General features: G+C 42.8%; 1 protein-coding gene across 2 annotated transcripts in view; it reads left to right on the top strand.

Moving 5' to 3' along the window:
- The window catches only part of col12a1a (collagen, type XII, alpha 1a), a 97,703-nt gene that overhangs the window by 50,412 nt on the left and 34,179 nt on the right, over nucleotides 1-13,112 (top strand). For both annotated transcript variants that reach the window (XM_079527922.1, XM_079527921.1), the window contains 7 exons: nucleotides 505-650; nucleotides 3,358-3,487; nucleotides 9,014-9,156; nucleotides 9,770-9,899; nucleotides 10,754-10,873; nucleotides 11,807-11,953; nucleotides 12,301-12,417. In XM_079527922.1, the coding sequence (XP_079384048.1) occupies nucleotides 505-650; nucleotides 3,358-3,487; nucleotides 9,014-9,156; nucleotides 9,770-9,899; nucleotides 10,754-10,873; nucleotides 11,807-11,953; nucleotides 12,301-12,417 (933 nt within the window). The remainder of the gene's footprint in view (nucleotides 1-504; nucleotides 651-3,357; nucleotides 3,488-9,013; nucleotides 9,157-9,769; nucleotides 9,900-10,753; nucleotides 10,874-11,806; nucleotides 11,954-12,300; nucleotides 12,418-13,112) is intronic.

Here is a 13,112-nt window from a genome sequence, read left to right as displayed (position 1 = left end):
CTTTTCTCTGTCTACACCTCCTGTCATCACTCCTTTCTCCCCAAACCCCCTCCAACCCTTAACCCCTCCCCATGCTAACCCTTCGCTTCCTTTATCTTTTCACTTTTCTGCCCCAATCATCCACTGTCCGCCTCCCTCCATGCCCCATCTTTTTATCTCCCACCCTAAATCCTAATCTCCCCTCCCTCCATACCATCTGTTTATCTCCCACCCTAAATCCTAATCTCCCCTCCCTCCATACCATCTGTTTATCTCCCACCCTAAATCCTAATCTCCCCTCCCTCCATACCATCTGTTTATCTCCCACCCTAAATCCTAATCTCCCCTCCCTCCATGCCCCATCTCTTTATCTCACACCCTAAATCCTAATCTCCCCTCCCTCCATGCCCCATCTCCCACCCTAAATCCTAATCTCCCCTCCCTCCATGCCCCATCTCCCACCTTAAATCCTATCTCATGCCATCTCTTTATCTCCCACCCTAAATCCTAAATCTCTCTCTCCAGTGGAGGAGCGGAACCCAGCGAGGAACATCCAGGTGTTCAACCCCACCACCAACACCCTGAACGTGCGCTGGGAGGCCGCCTCAGGCCCCGTCCAGCAATACCGGGTGGTCTTCTCCCCTGTGACCGGTACCAGGCCCGCTGAGTCGGTGAGTTCACCCATATTCTCCTATGGCAAATAGAGGGGAAAACGGCGTCTTGGGTGTGCAGATAATGCAAAGAAAAAAAGTTAGTATACCATTATTTTTCACACGAAAGCAAACATGCAGTCGTGCGGGTCAGATGAAGGCACAAGAGAGGGGATGCTGGGGAAGACTATAATTGTCATTGAAAGATTAGGAATTAACCTCTCTAATTTGCACGCGCGCACACACACACACACACACACACACACACACACACACGCACACAATGTACCAAACCCACATCCCCTCTTGGGGTCGTAGGCTCATCCCAGGTCAAGCCCTTAAGGGTGAGTCAGGTTAAACCAACACAGTGTTACAATACATTGACGGTCTTCTTTTTGGACAATGAGAATAGAATCCTTTTACGCACTTACTGATAACAATGAGATTTAAGGATAAGATAAGAAGGAAATAACAGCCTTCTCTTCAAATGGAGCATGTGAGTGTTTTGTATGTGTTGCGTGCATGCTGTGTATGTGTAATTGTGTATGTGCAGTTAATGTCAGTTTGAATTAGTGTTAGTAATAACAAACAGCAGAATATTTTAAACAACTTTTGAGCTCATTAAAAGTGGCGATTAATTAAATAGTTGCATGGTATCACTTCACATGCAGGGGCTGGAAACTGAAGTGGCTGGAATCTGAAGTGGCTTTATAGGGCATCCATAAACATCATCTGAAGGTTGTACTTAGCGTCGCAGCGAGGCAAACCAACTGGCTCCGCGCTCTGCCAGCAAATATTGCACCAATCAGGCTTGTCACGTTATTGGGAGTCAAAGACACATTACAGCTTCGCATGGAGTGATGCAGTTTCCATTTTATGGACGGAGAGAGGGGCACTCTCGCTCGCTCTGAAATGGTTTGTTGTACATTTATATGGTGGCTTAGGCGATTTTCCACGGCCGGAGCCAGAGATACCCGTCACCGGCAATGTGGCCTTTGTCGGTCAGCGCCATCAAATTTTAACACCATTCTGAGATTTGTAGCGTGCATTACCAGCTTAACTGAGCAGCATGTCATATCGGTTCGTTTTCTTTTACCCCCGTAACAGTTATATTACTGCAGTGCACATACAGTAAAGTTTTGATTATACTGTACGAGTCCAGCGACATCAGTGGAAAGTGGGGCCAGTGATGTAATACAGGACTTGAGGCTTTAAGAGAAGTCGAGTAGATTAGACAGCACTTTGTAGTTTCGCTGGCGTGCCCGCGTGCCAGCGAAGGGTGTACACAGTAAACCCAGAGTGTTATGTAACTCCGAAGCGTGAGTGTGCAAATGGAACCCAATGGAGCCGTGGGTTAACACTCAGGCTTTGAACTGTGTAGAGAGGTCAGCACGGAGACGCCAGCTCGAGTTTAACATCACACGCACTAGCCTTTGAGTTTGAGTCAGGACGTTGCAGTAAACGTACATGTGGATCAGTAGGACTTTTCCCTCACTCTCTCTCACACACGCATGCTCGCACATGCACGACACACACACACACACACACACACACACACACACACACACACACACACACACACACACACACACACACACACACACACACGGTATGGCACCAGCACAGAGCCCCAGGGTAGCGCTGGTCTACAGCCCGCTAACCCACTGATGGGAGTGCGTCGAGGTTGGAACAGGAGGCCGCCCGTCACCGCTGTAATCAGCTGTCACCGCCGTTGGACTGTGTTATTATACAGGCCCCGTGTCCACGGGACACCGGCCCCACCCCCCACCCCCCACATGAAAGGCAGCGCCCAAACCCTCTCCCTTTCACTCCTCTGTGCTGACAACACAAAGTGGTCGTTGAGTGAGTGGGAGCTATTAGAGGGCGTGTGCCGACACAAACAGCTGTCGAAGAGGGAAGGAAAGCGTGTCAGTGTGTGAGTGTGTGAGTGTGCGTGCGTGCGTGTTGTAGGGGGACTCGTGTCAAGTTTGCTCACTCAGAGAATCATCTCTGGCCAGGGACCCCCATTATACACTGTGCTCATTCAGCTCTGAGACTGTACACATGGTGATGGGCTGGTATCACTGCACCAGAAACTGCACCATTTGTTCACTCACAGAGTGCCTTGGTCAACAACCCCTGGGGGAGGTCTCCTGACCCCACGTTGAGAACCAGAGATCTACAGTAGAATTAAACCTTTTGTTTTTCCAATGCTATTCTTACAACGTAAGTCTGCATCTTCTACGTAACATGCATTGATGTAGATCAGTGGTTCTCAACCAGTGGCAGTGGTCCTTGAGAGGGTTCCAGGTGGTCCCCAGCTAAATGATAGAGAGTTGGTAACCAAATGGACTATTATTGATCTTTAACTCTTCAGACTGTAAAATGGAACCAAATGGACCTGTAAAAGAGTTCAATTATTGTTAAACATCTGCATTACGTACAGTAAGTTACTTTACAAGAAGTCTCCACAATTAGAGAATGTAGAAGAATTGTTATTTTGATCGTTTGCCTGTTATCTCTCCTATGGTACCAACATCAATACAGCATGGAAATATTGCTTTAGTTTTGGGTCTGCAAGGCTGAATCTCATCAAATGGTGGTCCGTGGCTCAAATGCAGAATAAATAATGGTCCTCGATATGAAAAGGGTTGAAATTCCACTGATGTACTCTAGATCACTGTTTACTTTCTGTTTTAACCGGGGTCTGTTGTATGTATGGCTATAGGTCGTAGTCCCAGGCACCCAGACCACAGCCTTCCTGCAGCAGCTGCTCCCAGACACACCCTACAACATCGGGGTGGTGGCCCTGTACCCCGACGGAGAAGGTCCCTCCATCAGCGACGAGGGCACAACACGTAAGAACTCATTTATTCATCCATCAAAGCTTTTGGTTTTGTTTTTCCAAACCTAACGCAGTAGTTCACCCACAAAAATAAGTATTTTTCTATCTATTACACACTCCATGAACGGCCTTGAATTCATGGAGATCTTTTAGTAATCGAGCTGGAGACGTCGCCCCCGACACCTGCTCGGGGAGCGGCTGTGGCTCAGGAGGTAGAGCAGGTCATCCAATGATCCGTGGGTTGATGGTTCGAATCCCGGCTCCTCCTGTCTATAATGTCGAAGTGTCCTTGGGCAAGACACTGAACCCCACATTGCCTCCAATGAGTCGGTCGGTGTGAGGTTGCCACCATTGCTGTGTTAATTGAGGACGCTGCCGTTGACTGTTCGCTGCTTCACCTCTGAATTTATGAATGAATGAACCATTGTAAAGCGCTTTGAGCACTAGGAAAAAGCGCTATAAAAATGCCATTCATTATTTTATCAGTATCCAGTAGCAATTCTCCTGCCGGAGACTCCGCTGCTGCCGGTGATCAAAATATTGGCTCAGGGATGTGGCAAAAACTAAACAATCTCCAGGAAATCAAAGCTTCGTGAGGTTTGTAATTGATAGAAAATAAGTATTTTTTTCTGGTGAACTACTCCTTTAAAACTCTCATCCAGTACATGATATTTTTCAACTCTCACCGACCAGATAAAAACGCCAGACATGCATACGCAGCGCAGAATAGAGGCAGGAACGCTGATCTTACATAAAATATTTTTTTCGGTGATGAAATTACTACTACACTACTCTAAATGACACTCCTGTAGTGGTTTTTGGTTTGCATTCCTACATGTTGACTGTTCAGTCACTCCCACTTGAAATAACCCGAATAAGACCCCAGATCAGCATGCAGTGGTGGATACAGAAAGTATCTAATGACTGGTCCTGGAAGAATCTGGTTGGGGTTATTTTAAGTTTATTTTAGCTAGAGGGTATGCGCGTGACATCATCATCATACCCGGAAGTTATACTGAAAAGTCCTATCTGATTGTATTAAATGACGTTAAACTCATTTTGCCACTCACTTTATGCATGCGCATACCCTCTATGCTATAAGATACGTTTTCTCTAGTCGTGGGCATGTATTTTCTTTTTTTATCTATATTAATCTCACTGCAATCCTGGAGTTAATCTAGATTAATCTGGATTAAAATGGCTCATTTGGCAGCCTTTGTTTTCATGTTATGTGTTTATTTGTTTGTTGAAGGCACTGCTCTAAATTCAGGTTCAGAAAAGTCATTTGAGATATGTGATTATGGCTAGAGAATTGGAGGTTAAATTCACTTCATGGAATTGTAGGGGTTTACAAAAAATCAAAAAGGTTAAGCAGGTGATGGGAAGGTTAAAAGATATCCACTCGAGTATTGTCTTTCTCCAGGAAACGCATTTGATACTGAATGAGGATATTAGGATTAGGAAAAGATGGCGAGGGGAGGTGTTTTCAGCACCTTTCACTTCCCAGGCTAGGGGGGTCATGACTCTTATACACAAATCTATCCCATTTAATGTTACTAAGGTAATTGCCGATAAAATGGGGCGATATTTGATAATTCAAGGTAATCTTTTTGCAGAGTGTCTTATTTTGGTAAATATCTACGCACCGAACAATGATGACCCAAAGTTTTTCAGTAACTTATTTATATTATTGACATCTCTTGGGGGTCATTATCTGATAGCGGGGGACTGGAATGTGACCCCTAATCCTACTGAAGATAGATCTACTCATTCAGACAAAACTCACTCTAAAAGTAGGGAAGTTATTCACCAGTTTTCCAAAGACTTAAATCTTAGAGACATATGGAGAGATAGAAACCCTGGTGTATCTGCATACTCATGCTACTCTAGTACATACAAAACGTACAGTAGAATTGATTTATTTCTGGTTTCTGCAAGTCTTGTAAATAGAGTTAAGGACTGTGTGTATGATAGTATCCTAATTTCAGATCATGCTCCTAATAGTTTGATTTATGTAGACCCAGGTCGGATGCGGGACCCCCCTAAGTGGAGGTTTGAGCAGAGATGGCTCCAGGACCCTGAGCTGATAACTTTTTTGGAAGAACAAATAGACACCTATTTTGCTACAAATACAGATGAAACATCGGCAACTATAAGGTGGGAAGCATTTAAGGCTTTTATTAGGGGACAGATTATAAATTTTACGAGCTCCAAAACAAAGAAAAACAAACAAAAAGTTATATTACTGGAATCAAAAATTAAAGCTATGGAAGGTTCTTACTTTAAGAAGCCTTGTCCTAAATTACATCAGGAAATATTATTATTACGTGCACAATATAATGAAATATCCGCTTCCAAAGCAGCAGCTAATTTGTTAAAGCTCAAACAAACTATCTTTGACCAGGGTGAGAAGTCTGGCAGGGTTCTAGCCTGGCGCATTAAACAAATGCAAACTGAAAGAGCAATCAACATGTTAAAAAATGATGTTGGGGAGACGATAGAAGACCCTATCCAAATTTGCGAGGCATTTAGAGATTATTATGGTAAACTATATAGCTCCGAGACAAATCAAGAAGATGTAGTTGAGAGTTCCTTTTTGGATGGAATTAATATTCCTAAAATTCGAGAGGAAGACAGTAAAAAGCTGGGGGCAGATGTGAGTATTGGTGAGATTTTGGAGGCAATAAGTAATATGAAGTCTGGAAAAGCTCCAGGGCCTGATGGTCTGCCGATAGACATTTATAAAAGATTTGCGGGCAGATTGGTGAAACCCCTCTTGGACATGTATACTGAATCTTTTGAAGAGGGAGTATTGCCTCCCACTTTGAGAGGAGCCCTCATTATACTTTTGCCAAAACCTGGTAAATCAAATGATAGATGCGAAAATATGCGTCCAATCAGCCTCTTAAATTCTGATCTTAAGATACTTTGCAAAATACTTGCAAAGAGACTAGAACTTATTCTACCTGAAATTATAGATGAGGACCAGAATGGGTTCATGGTGGCCCGCCAGGGTTTTCACAATGTAAGGAGAGTATTGGATTTGTTGCATGTCCAGGAGGGGGCGCCAGATACAGCCTTTTTATCTCTCGATGGGGAAAAAGCTTTCGACCGCGTAGAGTGGCCGTTTCTATTCGAACTTCTTGGTCGATTTGGCTTGGGGGAGAACTTTTGTAAATGGGTAAGACTGTTGTATAACGATCCATATGCAGAAATACTAACCAACAATAATATATCTAGACCGATTAGGATCCATAGAGGCTGTAGACAGGGATGCCCTTTATCACCACTCTTATTTTTGATCGCAATTGAACCATTTGCAATTGCTGTAAGGGAACATACACTAATTACAGGTATTAATATAGAAAATCTAGAGCACCGCATATCTTTATATGCTGATGATGTAATATTATTCCTGAAAAATTTGGAGATATCTGTCCCGGCTATTCTGGATCTAATAACATCGTATGGTCGCATATCTGGCTACAAAGTAAACAACTCTAAGTCATCCATTATGCTTCTGAACTCGGAAGAAAGATCAAACCCTCCCGGTCATGTTCGTCACTTCAGACCAGTAAATGCCTTTACTTATTTGGGAATCCAAATCGTGCCAAGGTTGGAAGAGGTTGTGAATGCCAATTATAACCCAATTTTAGCCACAATCGAAAATTCAATTAATAGATGGTCAAGTCTTTCAATATCTTTGATCGGCAGAATTAATATACTCAAAATGAATGTACTTCCCAAGCTATTGTATTTGTTTCAGAACGTACCCTTGTCACCTCCACCAAACTTCTTTTCTAGAACCAGGAAATTGTTTACCAACTTTATTTGGAACAATAGACGTCCTAGACTTAGATTGTCCTTACTTTATCTACCCTATGATAGGGGAGGATTACAGTGTCCTAACTTGCTGTGGTATTTTTGGGCAGTTCAATTGAGAACACTAATGTTCTACTTTACAACGGATGCGGCGCCGGCATGGAAAGATGTGGAAACAAGCTCCTTGAAGTTACCACTCCCCCTTTATATTTACTCAGATACTTATAAAAACCTAAAAAGAATTACAAGCAATCCTATAGTTAAAACAATGATTAAAGTCTGGCATGAGGTTAATATATTTTTGGGAGAACATCCACGTCTCTCTCGCTTCAGCCCAATATGGGGTAATAATCAATTTGTGCCAGGTAGAGCTGATGGGGGGTTTAAATTGTGGGCTGATAGGGGAATAGGTCAATTAAGGGATGTATTTGAGAGGGGTCGGGGGAGTATGCTCTCGTTTGAGGAACTGGTCATTAAATATGATATCCCTCGCAAACACTTCTTTAAATATCTGCAACTGAGGGACTTTATTAGAACTAATCTGGGGCAATCCATGCTGGCCCCATCCATGTCTGTGCTGGAGAAAGCTTTGGTTAATGACCCATTCGGAAGGGGGTTAATATCAGATTTCTACGCCCTATTGGTTGACTTTTCTCCGGAATCCTCGGAAGATAGGCTTAATGCCTGGAGAACAGATATTCAGGAGGATTTAACAGTGGAACAATGGAGTACGGCTTGTGCACAAGCTCAATCCCAGACTGGGAATACTCGTCTAAAACTTCTACAATACAATTGGCTTATGAGAGTGTACATTACACCAGTTAAACTTAATAAGTATAATTGTAATATTCCAGATGTATGCACCAGATGCGGTGAAGATAGAGGCACATTGTTCCACTGTCTATGGTCCTGTCCAAAATTGATTGAGTTTTGGGGGAAGGTCGGGCAGGAAATACAGAAGATTTTGTCAATAAATATTGTACCAGAACCAAAGTTCTTCCTGCTCGGTCTATATCCGGAGGGACACAAGATAAAGCGTAATGAACAAATGTTTATAGATATATGTCTTTTACAAGCTAAGAGAGTGATAGCATTGACCTGGAAGAGGCCGGACAAACCAAGTATTACACAGTGGTTCAGAGAATTGTCTTTATGTCTACCTTTGGAAAAGATTGCATACATTCTTAAGGACAAACAAGAAATGTTTCAGGAGGTGTGGGGCCGTTTTATGAGATACATAAAGAACAATAATTTGTCACATCTAATGGATGGAGCTGAAGAGGAGTAGTGCTGTTGTTGTTGTTGTTTTTTGTTTTGTTTTGTTGTTTTTGGTTATTGTTGTTTTGCTTTCTTTATATCAGTAATTGTCTTGTACTGTTCATTGTTGTTTTTTGTATATGTGTATTGTCATTTGTGTGTAAAAAGGAAAATAAATATATTGTTGAAAAAAAAAAAAATGGCTCATTTGAACTCTGCCGAAGGCATTCAAAATATGTGTGCGCTACCTAAATAATGACCAGAAGTAAGTCCTTGAGAACAGGTTTAGATCAGGAGCCCTAATTATGGATATTAACAATACAACTAGCCTATTAATACCTTCAAATTGAGTGAGTTTGTAGAACTGTTCACAGTGTTGCCATGATATGATGAGCTGAGCCACTTAGCCGTCCAACAAGGCTCTTATCCACCATTTAAATGTTTGTTTCCCCTCACCCAGTCCCCCGCAGTGGCCCTAGGAACCTGCGCGTATACGACCCCACCACCAGTACTCTGTCGGCGACCTGGGAACACGCCGATGGTCCCGTAACGCAGTACAAGATCACCTACGCCCAAACCACCGGCGACCCCATCGAGGAACATGTAAGCAGCCATGCTACAGCAGGACAACTATGTGTTGATGATTGTTTGAATGAGAAGTGACAATCACTCCCTTTTTGTTGAGTGGGATACATAATATTTACGGTATATGTGAATAGATTCAACATCCTATATTTGTACTATTACAACTTATATACGAGTACACAAGAGGACAATTCTTTGGTTTTGGTTCCTCTGCATTGTAGCAGCAATAACAGCAATAAGACATAAATAATTAAGAATAACAATTACTCTCTGTCGGGTGGAAACCTCATATGTCTGATAATCAATGGAATGATTAAAATTCCAAAATAGCAAAAGTAGCAGATCGACAAGCTCAAAACTCGTCGCTTTGTGCCGCGTTTCGAGCTTGCGGATCTGCTACTTTTGATACTTTTGTGACTACAAATTACTATGATCAATTAAGTAGGGCATTAATTTATGAAAAAACGAAACAAGTTAAAATATGGAGATATAGGGTTTCTGCCCGACTGCAAAGAAAAATAATGTATGTACATTACTCCTAGCACATACTTTGAGGCAGTTGAAGGTGCTGTATGTGTACTACTATCATCCAAGGGCTCAATGAGTTAACTGTCTTTGTGTGCCTTAACAGACCACAGTGCCGGGGAACAGCAACAGAGTGGTCCTGCAGAACCTCGATTCAGACACACCCTACAACGTCCGAGTGACCGCCATCTACGCTGATGGACCAGGAGGAGAACTGGAATCTGATGGACACACCTGTAGGTTACATACACACGCACGGGGACACGTGCTCTCGCGCGCGCACACACAGCCTACAGTGGAACAGAACATTCTTGCCAGCTGCTTTTTAACACATGTTTTGCTGTGGCTAATTGTATGGTGAAAGCAGTAAAGCTTATGCGGAGAAAACGGTTAAGGAAAGAAATGCGTAGGAACACACACACACACACACACACACACACACACACACACACACACACACACACACACACACACACAGAGGAATGCTCAGCAGAAAATCTGAATAGGCTGAACTGCTGATTATCATCCTGGATGGATGAAACGATAGGGAAATTCTTGACTCGTCCTGAAGGCCAACATTACCTACAGCCTGTGCCAGGGAATTCTGGACTGGCAGTCCTCCAGTGGGGGAGATTTCACACTCGTAAATACGCCCAGTGTCCTTACCGATTTCCCCTTACGAATCAAAGAGAATATGTCTGCCTTATACCATGCAGTAGTAGAGCTTTGCACAAGTGGCTTTTGTTGTCCCTATTTTCTCTCACATGATTCATTGTTGTACTGACTTCGATTACACTTTAACTACTTTCAACCGTCCCCGTTTTGGGCATTCAAAATGTTTACAAAAAAAACAGAAGAACATCTACGATGTCAGCATCGAAGTCGTGAGCTTATCGAGTTTATAAGGGCTTTAAGTGATTAAGATAAATTGCCCATAATCCAAAAGTGATTAACGTCAGGCATGCCCATGTGTGTGATAAAAGTCCCAATGCTGGCAGTTCATTCAAGTTGAAAGAATGTGCACTCTCTCTGCTGCCATCATGCAAGCCTGTTTTGACTGTTCTTTGTCACATGTGTTCTTGTCAAACAGTGGGCTTGCTGGGTCCCCAGAACCTGCGTGTGTCCGATGAATGGTACACCCGCTTCAGGGTGTCCTGGGACGCTGCCCCCTCCAAAGTGACTGGATACAAGCTGGTCTACCAACCTGAAGGTACGCACGCAGCATGTGTTCCTACAATATGTCTCTGCAGGAGATGGAGTGTTTTGTTCCAAACTCCAATTATCAAGGATTTCATGTTCCCAAAAAGTCAAGAGTAAGTGTGGTTGCAGTTAACTAGGAGCAGTGGTTCTCAACCTGTGGGTCGGGACCCACCCAGGCCAGTTAACTAGGCACAGTGGTTCTCAACCTGTGGGTCGGGACCCACCCAGGCCAGTTAACTAGGCACAGTGGTTCTCAACCTGTGGGTCGGGACCCACCCAGGCCAGTTAACTAGGCACAGTGGTTCTCAACCTGTGGGTCGGGACCCACCCAGGCCAGATGACAGTGAAGTGATCATTTAAAGACTTTAAAAGACTTGTATAATACCTCAAAGGCTCAAAAAGAAAAAGACCATTACTGCATCAAAACTAATCAACAACGCCTCGCAGTGCGTAGATCCAATATGTATCTGTGGAACCGAGTTGAACTATATGTAATGCCTCAACTCCTATAATTCCAAGTGCTTGTCTGGGTCGGGGGTTCCCAGTTTAAATATGATAATTTTTTTGGGGGGGGGTCCCCAGTTTAAATATGATATTTTTGGGAGTCATGGCCTGAAGGTTGAGAACCACTGATAGCTTTGGTTTTGTTAATTCCCCCGCATTGAGTATTTAATATTGTCTTATTTGGTATGTGTCCTTTAAGCCTCTGTAGACCAATACAGGTCTATCTCTTCACTCTTGCTTTTAGTTGAGTTTTTAAATCTCTGTATTGTTATTCATGTACTCACTGTTGTGCCTGATTCGCTGCCTTTCCCCCCCCCCCGCTATTTCTTTTGCAATTAGGCCTATTTTAATGTTATTTTATATTTTTTCATTTCTTTTTTCTTTATTATGTCATTAAAGCTGCTATATAAATAATGTTTATTACCATTCTTATTATTAGGCTCAGATGAGTCCATGGAGGCGTTGGTTGGAGACGTCATCACCCATCAGCTGCATAACCTGAAGCCTGGAACCACGTATGACGTCAAGGTGCTGGCCCAATACCCCTCAGGCCTGAGCGAACCGCTGATTGGACAAGGCACCACGCGTACGTACCGTGGATATCCATCATTTCTCACTGGATAGTTTAACAACTTGTAGATTCTCTATTTTCCATTGGCTATATTCCAGAGGGTTCCCAGCAAAGGTAGTTAATGTACTGTAGCCTCGAAATCATTTTAACTACTTTATCCGTTTAAACATAGGCTATTAAAAAAACATTTTGAATTCTTTAACATAAATCCTCTCATCTGGGCATCCCTCCCTGGCACGAATCCCTTTCAGATGGGGGTTTGCGGCCACATATATATACATCAATTTAGGCGGTCCTTGACATGAAAGAGTTTGAGAACCACTGCTATAATACTGTATGTTAAGTGTGAGTTTATCTTCCAGTGTATCTGAACGTGACCGATCTGACCACGTACAACGTTGGCTACGACACCTTCTGCATCCGCTGGGCCCCTCACAGAGCTGCCACCTCCTACAGACTCAAAGTCAACCCCTTTGACCGTAAGTATTCAACCATCTCACACAAGCTTTGGGTCTGCTGATTCTTTTTTTTTAGGGACATCACAATCATATTATACAACCAAATAGTGTTTCTTTGTCCACAGGTTTTTTTTTTTTCATTTTTAGACAGGAACAAAAAATAAAAAATAAAATAAAGCATATGGGAGAGAGGGATGATGTGTACAGAAATTAAAGTACAATACAATATAATACTCATAGGGAGACATAAGGGAGTATTTGAAACTGTGACCAGTAATTAAAATTAAAACGACATGAGTAAGACAATCATTCTACTACAAATGGGTCTGCTGATTCTATTGCCTTGTTGTCTCTAGCCTTATAGTCTGTGAAACTTTGAACTTGTATTTACCCAAACATGTTTGTGTTTGTTTATTCACGTCGCCAATGTCTAGACCTAATGTGAAAACCAGTTCACTGCGTTCTCCCAAGAAAGCATGAAAGTCAATTGTTAAGTGTAGCCACAAATAGCCTGAGCCTCATTTGAAATTTGGCGACCTGTCCATCTGTTTTTGTTTAACTTGCCTTTGCCTGAGAACTTTTAAATAAAAAGCAGGAGAGAGATAGGAAAAAGAAAATAATAACAGAGTATTGGAGTGGAGCAGGATGTGAATATGGTAGCCATTACAGATAGAAAGAGAGCACTTATGAAGACCATTATGTGAGTGCATGTCTGT

The sequence above is a fragment of the Electrona antarctica genome (assembly GCF_951216825.1).
Source record: "Electrona antarctica genome assembly, chromosome: 18".
Lineage (NCBI taxonomy): Eukaryota > Metazoa > Chordata > Actinopteri > Myctophiformes > Myctophidae > Electrona > Electrona antarctica.
The sequence above is the reverse complement of the archived record's forward strand: the minus strand, read 5'-3'. Positions and strand labels throughout refer to the sequence as shown.